The sequence below is a fragment of the Microtus pennsylvanicus genome, chromosome 5 (genome assembly GCF_037038515.1).
Source record: "Microtus pennsylvanicus isolate mMicPen1 chromosome 5, mMicPen1.hap1, whole genome shotgun sequence".
Classification (NCBI taxonomy): Eukaryota; Metazoa; Chordata; class Mammalia; order Rodentia; family Cricetidae; genus Microtus; species Microtus pennsylvanicus.
The window spans coordinates 89,739,446-89,758,323 of record NC_134583.1 but is presented as its reverse complement, the minus strand read 5'-3'; the positions used below and the strand labels follow the sequence as shown (position 1 = coordinate 89,758,323).

The 18,878-nt window shown below is 52.0% G+C and overlaps 1 protein-coding gene across 1 annotated transcript; it reads left to right on the top strand.

The window, feature by feature from the left end:
* The first annotated feature begins 3,155 nt into the window (after window positions 1-3,155).
* On the top strand, window positions 3,156-18,259 carry Slc22a11 (solute carrier family 22 member 11). Its single transcript, XM_075975225.1, has 11 exons — window positions 3,156-3,548; window positions 5,148-5,251; window positions 5,634-5,788; window positions 5,877-6,045; window positions 8,651-8,774; window positions 10,940-11,049; window positions 12,430-12,644; window positions 13,970-14,078; window positions 14,638-14,844; window positions 17,232-17,287; window positions 18,141-18,259. The coding sequence occupies exons 1-11, from the start codon at window positions 3,156-3,158 to the stop codon at window positions 18,257-18,259; spliced, it is 1,761 nt and encodes a 586-aa protein (XP_075831340.1).
* The last annotated feature ends 619 nt before the right edge of the window (window positions 18,260-18,878 follow it).

Here is an 18,878-nt window from a genome sequence, read left to right as displayed (position 1 = left end):
GGTGATGGTGATGCTGGATGATGGTGCGGGTAGCAGTTGTGGTAAAGATGGTCATAGTAGTGGTGATGATGACGGTGACCGTGATGGTGATGTTGGTAATAACGGTGACAGTGATGGTGGAGATGGCGACTGTAACAATGGGGATGTCAGCAATTATGGTGGTGATGGTTGATGTAGGAGGGTCTTCTATCTATCTGTTGCTTTCATTGGTTAATTAGTAAAGAAAACTGCTTGACCTGATAGATCAGAACATAGGTAAGTGGGGAAGACGGAACAGAATTGTGGGAGAAAGAAAGCAGAGACAGGCAGACACCATGAAGCTCTGGCCCAAGATGGACGTAGGTTAGAATCTTCCTGGTAAGCCACCACTTCGTGGTGCTACACAGATTACTAGAAATGGGTTAATCAAGATGTGATAGTTAGCCAAGAAGAGGCTAGAAATAATGGGCCAGGCAGTAATTTAATTAATACAGATCTCCGTGTAGTTATTTCGGGTGTAAAGCTAGCTGGGATGAAAAACAGGCCTGCTCCACCTCATCACTACAGATGGTAGTGGTGATGGGATGGTATGGTGGCAGTAATGACGTGGATGGTGATGATGGTGGTGGTGGTGATGATGGTGGTGGTGGTGATGATGGTGGTGGTGGTGATGGTAGTGGTGATGGGATGGTATGGTGGTAGTAATGACGTGGATGGTGATCATGATGTGTTAGTGATGATGGTGGTGGTGGCGATAGTGATAGCTATTGTGATTGCAGTGGATGATGGGGTCATGGTGATGGTGATGATGAAGACAATGATTATGTTGGTAATGGTGACGGTGATGATGAAGACAATGATTATGTTGGTAATGGTGATAGTGGTAACAGTGATGATGGTGGAGATGGTGGAGATGGTGATGGCAGTGAGGGTGGTGGATAATGGGGTCATGGTGATGGTGATGATGACGGTGGTGATGATGGCAGAGATGGTGATAGTAGTGAGGGCAGTGGAAGCAAATGCTCATTTGTCCATTATCTCCTGTAATCCACTTTGAGTGGAAGACCACATCTTGGAGACAAGAAAGGGGCAGGAACTGGTAAGGTCATCTAGCAGCCAGACTAGCCTTCGGTTTCCTTCATGGGAGCCTTGTCTGGGAAACTGAACACAACAGCAATCCTGGTTCTGTGAGGAACAGGTGCTCCCTCATCCAAAGTGAGGTTCCCAAGACAGCGGCCATCATCTAAGACTGCCTGACTTTCTTCCCAAGGGCCTTCTCCTCACTGACCTATTTATTCATCCTTGCTGAGTGAGCAGAGGGTCACAAGGCACCAAACAGGGCAAGCTCAGCCTGGTGCTTGGAAATGTTGCAGTCCAGGGTATAACCACTAGGTGGCAGAGCAGGCGCTCCAGGCCCTGCCCCCAGCAGACCTAGAAAAGCAGAAAATACAAATTAAAAATTCCTTGGCCAGGACATGGAAATCAGCTGGAGATTCCGAGAGCCTTCTGGTAAATCCGGGAGGTTTGACCTTCTGCTAGCAAATCCTGGAGTAGTCCGTGACAGGCAAAGGGCAGGGAAGAGTTGGAAGGGAAATAATTCCCCACCCCCACGCTTTGGCTTTCAGCCTCCTGGAACCCAGAGATTCTCAGCACAGCAGAATCCCCAGAGGCAGGGGCAAGGCAGGGCAGGCGAGAGTCCAGCCCGTGGTCTTTGATGTTTGCTCAGTTGGCAGACACTGCTCTGTTTCACAGACTAAAAATCAGAGGGACACGGAGGCCATGCCTCAAGGTTAAGACCAGGGTACCACACCTGTGTTGGCCGGGGCCTATCACTCTCCCACCCCCTCCCACGGGTTCCTCTGGCCTGGTTACCCCATCTATCTGGATCTTATACTGCCGACAGTACAATGAGTTCCCATGCTGAGGCAGAGTAAGGGCTACATTGCTCCCCAAGCCCTCTAAGGAGGTTCCTGGAAGCTCAGGATCCTCACCCATGCTCGAGTTTCTGTAAAACCCACTCAGTTCCCTCTGGCACCCAGAGAGGTGATTTGGGGCTGACTGAGATTCTGACCCATATCCTTTATTCTGGACCAGCTAGGGGTCGCCCAGGCACTGCCCATGGGGTATCCAGGAGAACTAGGTTTTGGTGTGAGGTTTGAATTTGAGCCTGGCTGTCTGACTTTGGTCAGGTTGCCTGCCCTCTCTGAGTTGCGTTCTCTTGTTAGAAAGAGTTCACACCTATTTCTGTCTCGGGCCTGTGAGATGTGGATGAGGGTACAAGGAGGTGAAGCTGAGGGCAGAGGACGGCTGTCACCCCCAGCTGAGAAGCCCCACTAGCTTCAGGCTGCCTTCTTCCTGACGGGGAACTTGGGGCGACCAAAGAGATGAAGTGCCACACACGCCCACCACTCCGGCTCTTGAGTGACTGCAGAGAGAGTCTGAGATATGGCAGCCATGGGCTCCACCCTGAAGGTTCCAGGCTGGTAAGGAGCCTCAGAACAGAAGAGCTCTGGACAGTGGCTAGGCGGGGACTCCAGTTGTGACTGGAGACCTGAGTGTAATCCCTGGGGCCCACATGACAGAGAGGAGAACCAACCCAGAAGGTTCTGACCTACTAACACATTTGCATACACATGCACACGAACCCAGATAAATAAGGAAATAACCAGCAACTGCCAGCATCAGTTACTGAACTGTCTGGGTTTGAGTGAGGTCAATGGTTTTCGGATTGGACATCCCTATGCCAAGAATTTGAAAGGGTCTAAAGTCCCGAGTGAGCAGAGTGGAGCCCAGGCTGAGGTTGAACATTGACTGCCCCCAGGGAAGCAGTGGAGCAGCCTGTCCGTCAGTGACTGTAACTCAGTAACAGCTTTGCCCTGGAGGTTGGAAAAATCTGTTTGACTTTTCCCTCTTGGTTCCAGAGAGGGTTCAGGCCCCCCTGACCTGACCATCCAGGCAGCTTGGTCCAGTGAGTTCTCTACCTGATGTCCCCTCTACAGTGTTGGGACATCCCAGTGACCATTCCTGGAAACAGGACAAGGAGACATTTATCCTCCCACCCTACCCCCGACTCCACCAACAGAGCAACGAGGAGCTTGGGAGCACTTGGCATCCATGAGGACTAGTGAGAACTAGTAGGTCTCAGCACTCCCCAACGGTTAGGATCATCTCCAGCCATGGCATTCGAGGAGCTTCTGGTCAGGGCTGGGGGTATGGGCCTCTTCCAGGTCCTGCAGATGTGCACCTTGTTGCTCTCTGCCGTCTTGGTACCTTTTCACATGATTCTGGAGAATTTCTCTGCTGCTGTCCCAGACCACCGCTGCTGGATCCCTGTGCTGGACAACAGCTCTGAGGTGCCCGCCAACCTGACCCGTGAGGCCCTCCTGGCCATCTCCATCCCACCCGGCCCCAACCTGCAGCCTCACCAGTGCCGCCGCTTCCGCCACCCACAGTGGCAGTTCCTGGACCCCAATGCTACAGCTGCCAACGGGAGTGAGGCTGCCACAGAGCCTTGTGTGGACGGTTGGGTCTATGACCACAGCACCTTCACAGCCACAGTTGTGACCAGGGTAAGGATCCCCAGAGCTGGCCTGCACAACTTGCCTCCTCCCAAGCTTTGCACGACAAACAAAATGTTGAAATGCTATACAGAGCTGCGGAGGTGGCTAAGCTGGTAAAGTGCTTGCTGAAGACCTGAGTTCAAACCCCCAGAACCAATATAGAAAGGGGTGGGTAAGGGCAGTGCTGAGGGGAAGAGACAGGAAGATGCCTGGGCTTACTGGCTAGCTTGTCCGACCGAATCGGTGAACTCCTGTCTCAAACTATAAAGGGAAGAGTGTTGAGAAGGATACCTAGTGTCAATTTCAACAGCACACACATATGTACCCACACACACATGCATGCACACACCAACACAGAAAACCATTATCCAGTTATCCAATATGGGAAGGCAGATTTGACCTCTCCACAGGTACAGAAACCATTGTGTGGACACGCGGACGTGCTGTGGGAGAAAGAGATGGGCCCCTACTCAAGATAAAGGGGCAGTCACAGCTGGAGCCTGGGAGGGTCAGAGGGCAGAAAATGGCAGTGATGAAAGAGGCTGTCTAAACCAACCTAACCTGAGCTGGAGGGATGTTCTTGCTGAACAGTCTTAGCAGAGATCTTTAACAAAATTGGAATGTACAAGAACACAGATGGATCTAGGAATAGTTTGTTCAAGTGGAGAATGTGTGTGTGTGTGTGTGTGTGTGTGTGTGTGTGTGTGTGTGTGGTGTCTAGACACTCCTGCAAAGTCCAAAAGTGTCAGGTGTCTCCTGTCACTCTGCCTACTCCTTTGAGGAGGGTCTCACATTTTCTCAGCTAGGCCAGAAGTGAGCAAACCCTGGAATCCTCCTGCCTCTGTTTCCCTCAGAGCTGGGTTTACAGGCATGAGGCAGGTGCCTGGCATAGAACATGGTTGAGTATCTGAACTCTGGTCCTCATGACTACACACAAGGGGCTCTTATCTGAGCCATCTCTCCAGCCTCCAACTTGTTTTGTGAGATAGGATCTCCCTGTCTTGGGACAGCAGGCTCCCAGACTTGCCTGGCCAGAGAGTCCTCCTGTCTACCCCCACTCTGTGTCGGGGTTACAAACGGGCACCACCACGCCCAGTTGTTTATGTGGGTTCTGGAGACTGAAGGCACATACATCTCTATGCTTCTGTGGCAAGCATATTCCTACAGAACTCTCCCTCCCGAACCCTTCCCTCAAGTGGAGAATTTTATCATCTGGCTTGTACTGCTGATGGCTTGTGGTGACTCAGGTTCGGATGCAGGCTTGGGTTTCAGGACAGACAGGAGCTTGGGTTTGATCCATTTACACCATCCGCATTTAGAATAGCGAGGCTGGCTCAGCAGACTCTCTCCTGTCCTGTCACCTTTTGGTGACATGCACTGTTCCACAGGCTGGCCTTCTAGACATGTCCTCACAGAGTCCCTGTCCCTATAGAACAAATGAAGCTATCAGAGGCAAGGCAGGTTGTGTCCAATAGCTCAACTTCCAGTGCTGGGAGCCTTGTGGGGAATGGGCCTCGAGGCTGTAGGCTGACCAGGCAGAAGACCCTCAACACCACCAGTCACCCCTTCTGCGTACCTCGGAAACTGTCAGGCTTCTCTCTCTTCCAGTGGGACCTGGTGTGCAGCTCCCAGAGCCTGAAGCCCCTGGGCCAGTCCATCTTCATGGCTGGGATCCTGGCAGGAGCCTTTGTCTGGGGCTTTCTCTCCTACAGGTGAGTAGATTCTCTCCTCCTAGCTCCCCCAGCACAGAGTAACTCCCTGGGAGCAGAAGGCATGAAGGTGTTAGGTAAACTCCAGTGTTCCGAGCCAGAGGGGGTTCCCTCCCAGGTCACCCATGTGTTATCACTGAACCACAGAAGACTCAGACCTGGGTGCTGATGCCAAAGCTGTACTCTTGACTCACCCTGAGCAAGATACTGCCACTTCAATAACAAAGTCTTTCATGCTTCCAGAAGTTTCTAGAAGCTCTGAGCTTCTGGAAGCTTCTAGAACTCAAGAACCAGCTGCTCATGGTTCCCTTTGTCAGACCTTGAACAGGCATCACCTGCCCTGTGTAGAGTCCCCAGGGACATCCCCACGTATTCATCTTCACAGGCTGGGGCGGAAGCCAATGCTGAGCTGGTGCTACCTGCAAGTGGCTGTGGCTGGTGCTGGCGCCATGTTGGCTCCCAGCTTCTTCACCTACTGTGGCCTTCGGTTCCTGAGTGCCTTTGGGCTGGCTGGCACCATACTGGCCCAGTCTATACTGAGTAGGTACCCTGGAGTTCTTTGCTCTTTCTCCTGCCCTGGATCAGGAGGGGCCTGAACCTCACTCTGGGCCTCTCTATCACCTTTCAGTGGCTGAGTGGACCACGACCCGCAGGAGGGCTGTTACCATGGCGATCTTGGGCTGCACTTATAGCACAGGCCAGATGGCCTTGGCAGGCCTGGCCTATGCCGTGCGGGACTGGCAAAACCTCCAGCTGGCTGTGTCCATCCCCTTCTTGGCCATATTCCTGCTGTCCTGGTCAGTACATTCGGGTCTCTTTTCATGGGAGCCCTGTTGGGGGATTGAGTCTCTGTCTCACCATCTAACTGGCCACATCCTGCTGGGAACCACAGGAAGACAGTGGCACTCACCATTAGGAGTCCCTGGGTGACTGCTTCGGCCAGAAGTCTATGTTTCCTGCCAAGTGGGGCCACACAGAATTGACTTGAGAGGGGACATACCAACACTTAAAACCAGGAGATTCTTTTTTTATTGTTTTAATTGAGCTATATATTTTCTCTCCCCCTCCATTCCTCTCCCCTCCCCTTCTACCCTCTCTCATGGTCCCCATTCTCTCAATTAACTCAGGAAATCTTGCCTTTTTCTAGTTCCCATGTACATTCGATCTATGTATGTCTCTCTTAAGTTCCTCTTTGTTGTCTGAGTTCTCTGGGATTGCGATTTGTAGACTGGTTTTTGTTTTGTTTGTTTTGCTTTATGTCTAAAAGCCACTTATGAATGAGTACATATGATACTTGTTTTCCTGGGTCTGGGTTACCTCACTCAATATGATGTTTTCTAGATCCATCCATTTGCCCGCAAATTTCAAGATGTCATTATTTTTTTTTCTGCTGTGTAGTACTCTATTGTGTAAATGTACCACATTTTCCTTATCCATTCTTTGGTCATTTAGGGGCATTTAGGTTGTTTCAGGTTCTGGATGTGACAAATAATGCTGCTATGAACATAGATGAGCCCATGTCCTTGTAATATGATTGAGCATCCTTTGGGTATACACCCAAAAGTGGTATTGCTGGGTCTTGAGGAAGGTTGTTTCCTAATTTTCTGAGAAATCGCCACACTGAAATCCAAAGCGGCTGTACAGTTTGCACTCCCACCAGCAATGTAGAAATGTTCCCTCCCACATCCTCTCCAGTATAAGTTGTCATCAGTGTTTTTGATCTTAGCCATTCTTAGAGGTATAAGATGGAATCTCAGAGCTAAAACCAGGAGATTCTTAAAAACAGACTCAAGTAATGCTGCCATCTTTTCTTGGAAAAAGAGAAGATCCTGGGTCCCACCAACAGGGATGGGGCAGCAGCCTCTGTCCTCTGGGCTGGGGCTGATCCCATCCTCCTTACATGCCAGCACTGTCCCCAACGCCAGCCCGACCCTCACAGGGCACTTGGCATCCAAGTCTTCAAGGGCCAGTGTTGGAGACGAGCCCGTCAGTGTCACTGTTACTTTTAGAGACCTGCAAACATCTGGAATTCCTTGTTTGGGTGGCGGCCATGGGGACAGACAGGAAAACCAATAATGAATGTCACCATAGTTCTCTGGTGCCCGCATGCTGGAACCAGTCAGCCCAGGCTCCAGTCAGACCACTGTACGGTTTAGTCCATGCCTCAGGCCAGATGTGGTTCCAGGCCTGGAAGACACACCAGGAACCAAACCAGACAAAGCCATCCACAGCACAGTGCTTCCAATCTGCGACTAGCGCTGATAGACGAGGAAGTCTGTGGCCTGATGATGACCAGTTACAGGAGCCTGGTCCGTACCACGTGTGGTCTGCGACTCTAGAGGCGTGATCACACGTTTACAGATAAGACGCTGATTGCCTCTGTCCTAAATCAGAAAGGCTGGCGAAAAACCAGAGGCAAGGTCTGAACTTGGGCAGGCTGGCTCATTCTGTTTTACTTTTTCATTTGGGATAAGAGTGAGGGGCCACTGTACCATTGAGTTACATTTTGGGCTTCTTTTTTACTTTTTATTTTGAACAAAATTGCCCAGCTGGCCTCAAACTCACTACATGGTCCAGATAGCCTATCAAACCTACTGCTTCAGCCTTCTGAGCACCAGGACACACATCTGTGCCACTGGCCTTGGTCAGCTGACTCTTAGCCACTGTGCTACACTGCCTCAAACCGGCCAAACCCAGTGTCTTTGACCAGAGAAATGTTCCCCCAGACAGCAGCCCTTAAGGTTGGGGACATGCAGACTGGCTTTAGAGACTCACTTAGATCTGCCTCAAGGGTATTAACAGTATTAAAAAAACAAACAAGCAAACAAACAAAAGTCCAAAGAAGACAGAATAAAACAGCACCAAGTGGCTGTGTGTATGTGTATGCATATGTAAGTCAAGCTTCCTTTTAGAATTCTTTATTTACTTACTTGGGGAGGGGACGCCTGTGTGCCACTGTGTGTGTGGTCTGGGAACAACTTGCCGACATCAGTTCTCTCCTCTCATCACGTGAGTCCCAGAAACTCAGCAGTTGCCAGGCTTGGCAGCAAGTACCTTTATCCAGCATCCCACCAGCCCAGGTGGCCTTTCTACCACAGAGATGACCTCAGAATTGCTGGAGAAGCAGCTTCTGTGTCCGCGTAGCCTGTCCATAGACAGGACATCAAGAAAGGCCAGGTGGGGGTGGCCTAGACTAGAAGAGGGAGGAGTCTGGGGGTTGGGGCTCAGCTGAATTCCAAACTGTCCAGTCCAGCTTTACAGGACAGCTATGAAGTACCTTCCTGCTCTCCCGCTACATCACGCTGAGGGCGCCGCTGCCCACCATCCCTCCCACCCAACTCAGGAGTGCCCATGGTGCTCCAGGACAGCAAAGTCCTAGCCAAATATCTGCTTCTTTGATAGGTGGCTGCCAGAATCCGCCCGATGGCTGATTACTACGGGCCAGCCAGAGAAAGCACTTCAGGAGCTCCAGAAGGTAGCCTGGATAAATGGCCACAAGGAAGCCAAGGAGACACTGACCATAGAGGTGAGAGGTTGTTTACTCAGGAAAATATGTCCACTAGGGTGTCACCCCCAGCTGCCATTGTCCACTGCACCACCGTCTCCATCAAGTTTACCAAGAATGTCGCACAACCCCCTCATCACACACCACTCCATGAATACTGCCGCTGTCGTTGATGAAAACAAGATCCCTGCCAACACCTTCAGCAGCAGCATTAGAACCACCACAGCCCATCTCTACAGCCACCTCCTCTACCACAGTGGAGCTCCTCTTCATCACAACAAACACTATCCCTAATATTACCATCGGTATCGCTACAAAACATTATCACCATACCATCGACACTTCCGCTGTCTTTATCACCACTGCCACCATCATCATCCCCATCACCATCCCCATCATCATCCTCATCAGCACCATCATCAGCACCATCATCAGCACCATCATCATCTTCATCATCCCCATCATCATCCCCATCAGCACCATCATCTCTACCATCCCCACCATACTCACCATCATAGTCATCCCCACCCTCCCCATCACCATAATCTCTACCATCCCCACCATACTCACTATCACAGTCATCCCCATCCTCCTCACAATCCCCATCATCATCCCCATCAGCACCATCATCTCTACCATCCCCACCATGCTCACTATCACAGTCATCCCCACCCTCCTCACAATCCCCATCATCATCCCCATCAGCACCATCATCTCTGCCATCCCCACCATACTCACTGTCACAGTCATCCCCACCCTCCTCACAATCCCCATCATCATCCCCATCAGCACCATCATCTCTACCATCCCCACCATGCTCACTGTCACAGTCATCCCCACCCTCCTCACAATCCCCATCCTCCACACCATCCCCATCAGCACCATCATCTCTACCATCCCCACCATGCTCACTATCACAGTCATCCCCACCCTCCTCACAATCCCCATCATCATCCCCATCAGCACCATCATCTCTGCCATCCCCACCATACTCACTGTCACAGTCATCCCCACCCTCCTCACAATCCCCATCATCATCCCCATCAGCACCATCATCTCTGCCATCCCCACCATACTCACTGTCACAGTCATCCCCACCCTCCTCACAATCCCCATCATCATCCCCATCAGCACCATCATCTCTACCATCCCCACCATGCTCACTGTCACAGTCATCCCCACCCTCCTCACAATCCCCATCCTCCACACCATCCCCATCAGCACCATCATCTCTACCATCCCCACCATGCTCACTATCACAGTCATCCCCACCCTCCTCACAATCCCCATCATCATCCCCATCAGCACCATCATCTCTGCCATCCCCACCATACTCACTGTCACAGTCATCCCCACCCTCCTCACAATCCCCATCATCATCCCCATCAGCACCATCATCTCTGCCATCCCCACCATCATCATTGTGCTCACCACTGCAATCATCCCCACCCTCCCCATCACCATAATCTCTACCATTCCCACTGTGTCCATCAGCCCCTCCGTCATCACCATTCCCAACATCACTACCATCATTGCTATTTCCACCATAATTGCCATGCCCACCAAGCCCTCTGTCCCCACGACTGTTACCTTCAGCACCACCACCAACCATATCCCCACCATCACTACCAATAACAACAATACCACTATTATTATCTGTCTCACCCGTGACCTAAACCTGTGTCTCACACACCTGCCTCATGGAACTTCGTGATGTATCCAGGGAAATAAGGTTGTTATTTGAAGCTAGCTATTTTTAGAAAGTATATGGAGGATATTCTGCAGAGGATAGAGGACACGGAGCTCTGTGGGGATACCAGAAGAAGCCACCAGAGCAGGCCATATAGTTAATGCCAGGCTAGGAGGGCTCAAGGTGCAAGAGGATTGAATGAGCCCTCTGAGAACAGTGAGGGGCCAGTTTGGCCAGGGTAGGCATGCCATGGTGCCAGCCATCAGGGCTGTAGAGCATGACAAGCCACACGCGACTACTCCTCCACCCTGGTCAGTAAGCCAGGCCTGCAGAAGAAGGCACCGAGGCCAGAGGGCACCTCTGCTGCCCTTCCCACACCCTAGTCCAGAGGCCTAAGCTAGGCTAAGTCCTTGCTCTTGCCCACTTGAGTACCACTCCCTGGCACAGCACAGGCCCATCGCTCTAACACCCACTCCTGCTTTCTCCCCTCTCTGAGGTGCTGAAATCCTGCATGGCCGGGGAGGTAACCGAGACTCAGGGATCTGTGCTGGACCTGTTCCGTGTGCCTATGCTTGCCCAGAGAACCTGTGTCATGGTGCTGGTGAAGTATGACATGCTGGGTACCTCTCTCCGAGGCATGGCTGGGGCATGAGGGTGGCATCCAGAAAACCGAGCATCCTAGCAGGCTGGATTGAGACAGGAGAGAAGCTGGTCTGGGCATGGGTGTAGTGGAAGCCAGCTGAGAGGCACAGCTGGAATGGCAGTCCCTGCAGGAGACCAGGGCCAGGCTCCCCTGGAGATGGACCATACGGGAAGAGGATGATGTTTTCCAGTCTTAGCAGCTCATGGTTACAGTCAGACCCCAGAGGGCAACAAGTGCTGTGTCCCTTTACAGCTCCCATTTCACAGATGGGACAAGGAGGTCCCAGATGGCTGCGTAGTTGCTGGTGGGAGCCTGCACTTGAACCCTAGCCAAGCAGCTTCCTGTTCCCACTATCACCTACCACGCCTTGCAAGAGAGGCCCTGCCTTGAGCAGCACTAGGGATCAGCAAATGTCCCCTGTAAGCAAATTTAGTTGGTGCGACATCCAAAGAGCACCTGAAAAAGGAAGGTCAGGATTGATTGGAATTTGGTCTCTAATAAAACTAAAGTTGAGGCTGGGAGTGTGTCTCAGCGGGTGCAGTGCCTGTCTGTCTAGCAGGAAGCCCTAGGGTTGATTCCCAGCGCCACATAAAAACTGGCTCAAAACCCAAACCCTAATGAGGAAAATGTTTGTTTTACACTATAGTTTGCCACATACAGGTGATAACTATAGATAATAAATCTCCGGACAAAAATGCAATGAAATGCTTTTTTGGTAATCTTTCATTTTTAGGTTTTTTTGTTTTGTTTTGTCACACCCACACACACCCATACTTCTTGATAAATTAGAAGGAAACCAACATGCAGACCTCATCCCCCTCCCCAACTCTAAAAAAACACCCTTCAAGTTTTCCAGGCTCTCCCAGAGCCACTGAGCATCTTTTGTTATTCAAATCAGAGGCTTTGAAATGCTAACCCCATCATTACCCACAACTTTCCGAGGTTCCTGTGGAAAGCTCTAGATCAGTCAGCGTCCACACAAGCCTGGAAAAACTGGACCTTCAGTCACACCAAGCTTTGCCTCTGCCTCCCCGCCCCCACCCCCACCCCCCAGGCTGTCAGCATCTACTGGGCAAAGCCAATGGGGCTTATGTGGTGAGGAACACCTTGTAGCCACTGCTAAACTCAAGTCCTTTGGGAGGTCCTCTCCCCGTAGACCTGCCCTGGGATCTATCCCCAGCTGAGGGGCGTGCTCCCTGAAACAGGGCCATAAAACTTTCTGAGGTCCCTCTGCTGGGACCTTCATTGCTGTCACCTTCCAGGTGACGAAGCCAGTGAGAGAGGATGCTGCAGGTTGGGGTCACTCCTTGGTAGCATGCTCCTGACTCTGGCTCTGCCCGCAGCTTCTCCCTAATGTTGTCCTACTATGGCCTGGTCCTGGACCTGCAAAGCCTGGGCAGGAACATCTTCCTCTTGCAGACCCTCTTTGGCGCTGTGGACTTCCTGGGCCGTGCCGCAACGGTCCTATTGCTCAGATTCCTGGGCCGCCGCGTGACGCTGGTGGGCTCCCTGGCCCTGGCGGGGTCCTGCATCTTAGGCAATGTGCTGGTGCCACAAGGTGAGACAAGAGGCTGAGCAGGGAGGCGTGTCACCCAGCCACACCACTCCCTTCCATGACACCTCTCCTTTCCCTCCGCCTGAGCCACAGCCACAGCACCTCAGTTCTGCCTGGGCCTGGCCGTTGCTCTGAGGAGGAAACTGGGGTTCAGAGAAGCAGTAGCCTAAATTACTCAGTGACACAGTCAGGGCTTGGACCTGAGCAGGCAGGAAGGGCGCGCTCATGTGTGTGTGTGTGTGTGTGTGTGTGTGTGTGTGTGTGTGTGTGTGTGTATGTGCGCATGTGTGTTTTCAGACATGCTTTTGGGAGGGTGTTTCTTGTCACTTGTTCTGGCTTCAGTTGTTTTGAGACAGGATTTCAAGTAGGTGAGGCTGGCCTCAGACTCTCATGTGGTAGCAATTCCGGCATCACCCACCCAGCCCTGGGGTCTTATGGCAGCACATGCATTGTCAGTAGCCAGGCAAATACCTAGCTAGTCCTAGGGTCCTATGGCCCAATGGTACATCAAGATGTAATCCATGCGCATGCGCTGCATGGCTGCTTAAATCTACACGCCCGCACTAAGGCTCCTTTAAAAGCGAACTCCACCTGTTTCTTGTGCTCTCTACACCACTTGTCTTTCTGAGGGACGTCTCCACGACCCCCCTTTTTCAGCCCTTATCTATAAACTTCCATGTGGGTTTGTTGTACATTGTGGTTTGTTCTCCTGCCGCTAAACGACAACACCAGGCAGCCTTAGATGGCCTGAACTCCTGGTCCTCCTGTCCTACCTCCCTGCTGCTGCGAGCACAGGCGGTGACAGGCACTGTATCTAACTGAGCCCGCTCCACGGCCTCTAGAAGACTTCTTCCAGACAGGCGGCGGTGACTGTAATGGTCTGTCCTGTCTCAGAGGCAGGTGCGTTGAGACAGAGAAGCCCTGCCTCAAAGACAACCACAAGACTTTTTCTTTTTTCCCCCTGGGACTGAGAATGGCCAGGAAAGTGGCTGGGCCACTGAGGCATACCTCTGGCCTCTGTAAGACTGGGTAGACAGTACAGGAAAACAAAGCCCAAGCCGGACTCACAGGAGAGTATCCCGGCCTTGGCTTCCAGCTAGGGATGATAAGAAGGTTGTAGGCACCCGGGCACCCCAAGGCCCCGCGCAGGCAATACTGAGTATTTTTCCCAGGCTTGCCCAACCCCAGCACACTTGTCTTCCTGTCCTGGCCCATGGCCAGGTCCCTCATCCCGCACTGTGTCCTCACCTGGTGCTCGGTAGCCCTGCACTGTGTTGCCTCTTCCGAGGACTACCTGCCTCGACCTCACGGTCCCCTTGCACCTGCAGACCTGCAGACTCTGCGTGTGGCCCTGGCTGTCCTGGGGAAAGGGTGTTTCGGGATCTCCTTGACTTCTCTTGCTGTGTACATGACAGAGCTCTTCCCGACACCACTGAGGTAGGTGCTGCTTGGGGCCTCAGGTGTGGGTGTGGTCAGAGAGCCAGGGAAGGACCCCCCACACACACACAAGAGGTTCAGTAAGGAGGGATGGCAGGACCCCTTAAAGCCTCAAGGATACACAGGCTGGAGGTTTGGTTTGGTGTTTTGAGACCAACTCTCACTATGTAGGCCAGGCTTGCCTCAGAGTCACAGAAATTCTCCTGTCTCAGCTTTCTGACCACTGGGATTACAGGCTTGCAACACTAATGCATTTTGACAATGTCTGTTGGCTCTCCTCCTATAACGTGGAGACTCTGAGCCGGGAGCCGAGTGGCCTAGCAGATGCTGAGGCTGTCCCCACGTGCCCAGAGATACAGAGGATGCTAAGAGCCCTAGAGAGTTACCTTGAACACCCATGGGGGAAACCAAGGTGGGTTTCATGGAGGAGGTGTTGTTTCTGGAGGTGATACAGTGACTCCTGTACCCAGCTGTCCCACTCCTGGATGCTGGGCCCAGCCATACCACCCTCCAGCCCAGTGTCAGCTGCAGCTGTATCTGAGCCTTCTCTCCTCCACAGGATGACAGCAGCTGGCTTCCTGCAGTCTGTGGGCCGCCTAGGGGCTATGGCAGGCCCCTTGATTAAGATGACCGGCCAGGTCCTGCCCCTGATACCACCACTCACCTATGGAACTTTGCCCATCGCCTCTAGCCTGGTCCTCCTGCTCTCCCTCCCAGAGACCAAGGGAATTCCACTCCCAGACACTATCCGGGACTTGGAGGGCAGGTGAGTGTCACCTGGGCTAGGTCAGGTTTTCCTTGGGCTGGAGAGAAAGTCAGATGGAAGCTATTTCCAGGGCTTGTGTTCCTGAAACCCCTGAAGTTCTGTGACTGCCTTGTGATGGTGGTGACCATTCCCATGTGCAGAATGAGTAAGACTCAGAGAAACAGGGTTACAGGCCCAAGGTCCCCTAGGGAGGTGGTGACTATAGCTGAAGCAGGAAATGGTGTGGATGGGGGCACAGACTGAAATCCCGCCTGTGTGGAGAAGATGCATAAGCTCTCTTGCCAAAACTGGCACAGGAAGACATCGACAGTCTCCGATGTCCTAGCTCCACGTTCCCTTGAATTCCTGGCTCAAAGGGGGAAGAGCTTTCTTAGGTAGAACTCCAGGCAGCCGTCCTGACATCTGACTCAATGCTACGGAGCAGGGAAGGGGGTGAGAATTCCCAACTGCTTCATAACCAGCGTCTCCTTCACTTCTGCTTCCTCAGATGTAGAAAGGGGGGCAAGAGGGAGAACAGAACAAGGCCTGGGGAGACAACTCAATGGGTGAGCTACTCACCTTGTAAGCCTGGAGACCCCCAGAACCTGTGGGAGGAAAAAAAAGAGGTGTGGGGAGATACCCTTCTAGTCCCAGCACCAGGAGGTGAACATGAACATACCCCGAGACTCCCTGGCCAGCGGGACAGTGAGAGGTCCTGAGTGCACCGACACGGTGACCCACGCCTTTAGTCCAGGGATCTCTGAGTTCCAGGCAGAACGAACACTGGTGTCACTCAGAATCATCTTCAGGAGTGAATGATTAGAGCTGCAGTGCGTGGCTCTCACATGACTGTCCCTGTGGCTCCTGTACTCTTGGTGATTAGTCCCACCCCACCCCAGCACCACAGCTGTCGCACTTGGCTACTTTGTATGCCCTTCTGCTTTTTCATTCAGTGCTGGGGCTAGAAGCTAGGCCCTCACATGTGCTAGACCAGCATCCCATCTCTAAACTACATCTGTAGTCCACTTTTTATCTTTTTATTTTTCCAGACAGGGTTTCTCTGTGTAGCCCTGAATATCCTGGAATTCATTCTGTAGACCAGGTTGGCCTTGAACTCACAGAGATCCACCTGCCTCTGCTTCCCAAGTATTGGGATTAAAGGTGTGTGCCACCACTGCCTGGCATTGATTTTTGTTTTAGGTCCTTTTTTTTTTGGCATGTATTCTCTTTGGCATTCTACCAAAGCAATATCAGCACCGCTGTCTGATTTCACTGTTAAAGGAACCATATCTATCTAAGGACTCCCAGCAGAAAGGCAGGCAAGCTGATTCAATTGACTGGTTTTTTAAAATTATGTATTATTTTTATTTTATGTGTATGAGCATTCTGCTGACACGTATGTATGTGCAATATGTATATACCTGCTGTTCGAGGAGACCAGAAAGAGATGTCAGATTCCCTGACACTGAGTTTCGGGTGGTTATGATCACCATGTGCGTGCTGGGAACCAAGCCTGGGGCCTCTACAAGAGCAGTAGCCTGTGTTCTCAACGCTGAGCTGTCTCTCTGGGCCACTGGTTTTGCTTTCTTCAGTCAGAGTCTCACTGTGTAACCTGGCTATGAAACCTGAACTCACGATTCCCATCAAGCTGGCCTTGATTTTCAGGCAGTCCTCCTGCCTCAGCCTCCTAGCTGCTGGGGTCACAGACTTTCATCACACGCTCGATTTAACTTACTGTTTCCTTTAAGTCCCTCCCGTGTGCGCCTGCCGGGTTTCAGATGCAGTTCTAGGCGTGTGCCTTACAGGGGCTAATCAAACCCATCTGTCAAAGCGCTCCTACTCCCCGGCCTGCTGTGTCCCGCGTGTCAGTGTTTGTTCTCTGGATTATTCCAGGTCACCCACAGCCAAAGGTAGCCAGCAAGAGGTGGTCATTATGAAAAGCACCTGGTTCTAGAAATGTCACCATTGGAGCCATTGGCTGGCTGAAGCCTCCCGGGAAGGAGTGGACTCTTCAGTCTGAAGCACATGGATGACCAGGAGGACTCACCCTGGCAGGGTGGGCAACATGCTGCCTGCTGTAGCTAGAGGCCCTCACTCCAGTTCTCCCCTTCTAAACGTAGTCTCCGTCCTGCACAACCCTGGATGTCTCTCCACACCTTCACTCAGCACCCTCGCTCAAGATTAGGGCTGCAGACTCCCCATCATGTCCTCAGCTGTGAAACGGAGGAAGCCACTTCCCTCCCAGGGCTTGGTCTGGGGCCAGCTGATCTTAGTTCAGTCACCAGGATGCTGCCGGCTGCCTTGTGTGGGCATGTAGGTTGTATACTGTCTCGAGGCACTCCACAGAGGAAGCCTGTGGGAGCTGGGGTCCAGCCCAGGTTGTCCTGGCCCAGCTACCTGCCCTACAGGTGCGGTGACTATTACAAGAAAGGGGCCCACTTTAGTCACTTCCTGTTGCTCACTGGTGAGGGAGAGATCTCTGCCCCTGGTTTACACGTGTCCCAAACACCGGACAGACAAGACCAATGGCCGTTTAATTCATCATGGTCACATTCCCGAGAGGCCACCACCCAGTGTGAGCTCTGAAGTACCAAGTGACTCCTGGCTTCTCTAGAAGAGGAGACTAGCTTGCTTGTTGATGGACAGGCAACCAAAGCCCACTGGGTTAAAGACACCATTTTGGTGTCCAAGGCCTGTGTCACCAATGGGGCCATGTTGATCTGGGGGACATGATGACATTCAGCCAAGGATCATGCTTGGGTCTGTTGCACAATTAATAAAAGCTATGAGACTGATATTGGGGTTCAACCTGAAGACCCGAAAAGCAAAGCAGCCGGTCACTGGCTCTTACCTTGACCTCAATCTGAAAATGGTGATTGTACCTCCAGGAATCTCAGAATGAGACTGTGTCTGAGATCCGTCTCCTCCTGTTTTATAATCCTCTCTAGGGCTGGGATTAAAGGCATGCTCCGCCCAGTTTCTAGGGCAACTAGTGTGACCACTGGGATTAAAGGTGTGTGTTACCATTACCTGGTCTGTAAGGCTGACCAGTGGGACTGTTTCTCTCAGATCTTCAGGCAGGCTGTATTTATTAAAAATACAAATGAAACGCCACTACACGGGTCCATGCATCTGGACAGCCACTTGAGACTATGTTGGTATCTGAGGGTTTCCATACTGATTGGGATGGCCTATGTTGCCACCAAGCAGGGCTATGGTGACATTTAGGCACGGGCTGCTGCTGAGGGCCCCATCTGGGTCTGTGTTCCTGCTGCTGCTGGGGTCTGTGACAATGTCCATGGCCCGTGTTACCTTAGGAACCATGACCTGGGCTAGCTCGCCCTGCCCCTCACTGTACACTGCAACAGAGGAGCTGACCCTGCCCCCCACCCGGGATAGATGGCCCGATAGAGAGCTGGCTCTGCCCCTTGCCTGAGGGGGGTGATCCCAGTGGCCCTGACTGACCAGCCCCATATCCTGAGGCTTGGGTTGCCCACCCTACCATCTACCCCATCTATGACCTGCTGGAGTCGCAAAGGGACTGGTCCTGCAGAACCAGAGCCACAGGATCTCCACGACTCAGGGCAAAGGCAGGATGTCTGGGAGGAGTTTCAGGGAGAGCCCAGTGCTGATGGGTGGTGTGTCAGAGGCCAGAGGCTTTGAATTGAAATCAACATTTTGTGGGCAGGGCTGATCCACATGACACCCCTCAGCTCCTGATGTCACTAGGATGAATGAAGAGGTGTTGGAAATGCAGAGGAACAAGGTAGATTGTTGGTTTTTAATTAATTGGGGGGGATTCTTTTGGGTGTCTGCTGCAGAGGTGAGGGGTAGATATGGAGGGACTGAGAGGTAAGTGAGATTGGGGTGCATGATGTGAAATTTCCAAAGAATTAGCAAACAGCTATGTTTTAAAAGATATTGTCCCAGATGGCTATTATTTTTAAATAAATTTTTCTTAAGTTTTTTTTTTTTGCAATTAAAACAAAAAAGACAGTCAGGTGGGTAGTGGTGGCACACACCTTTAATCCCAGCACTCGGGAGGCAGAGGCAGG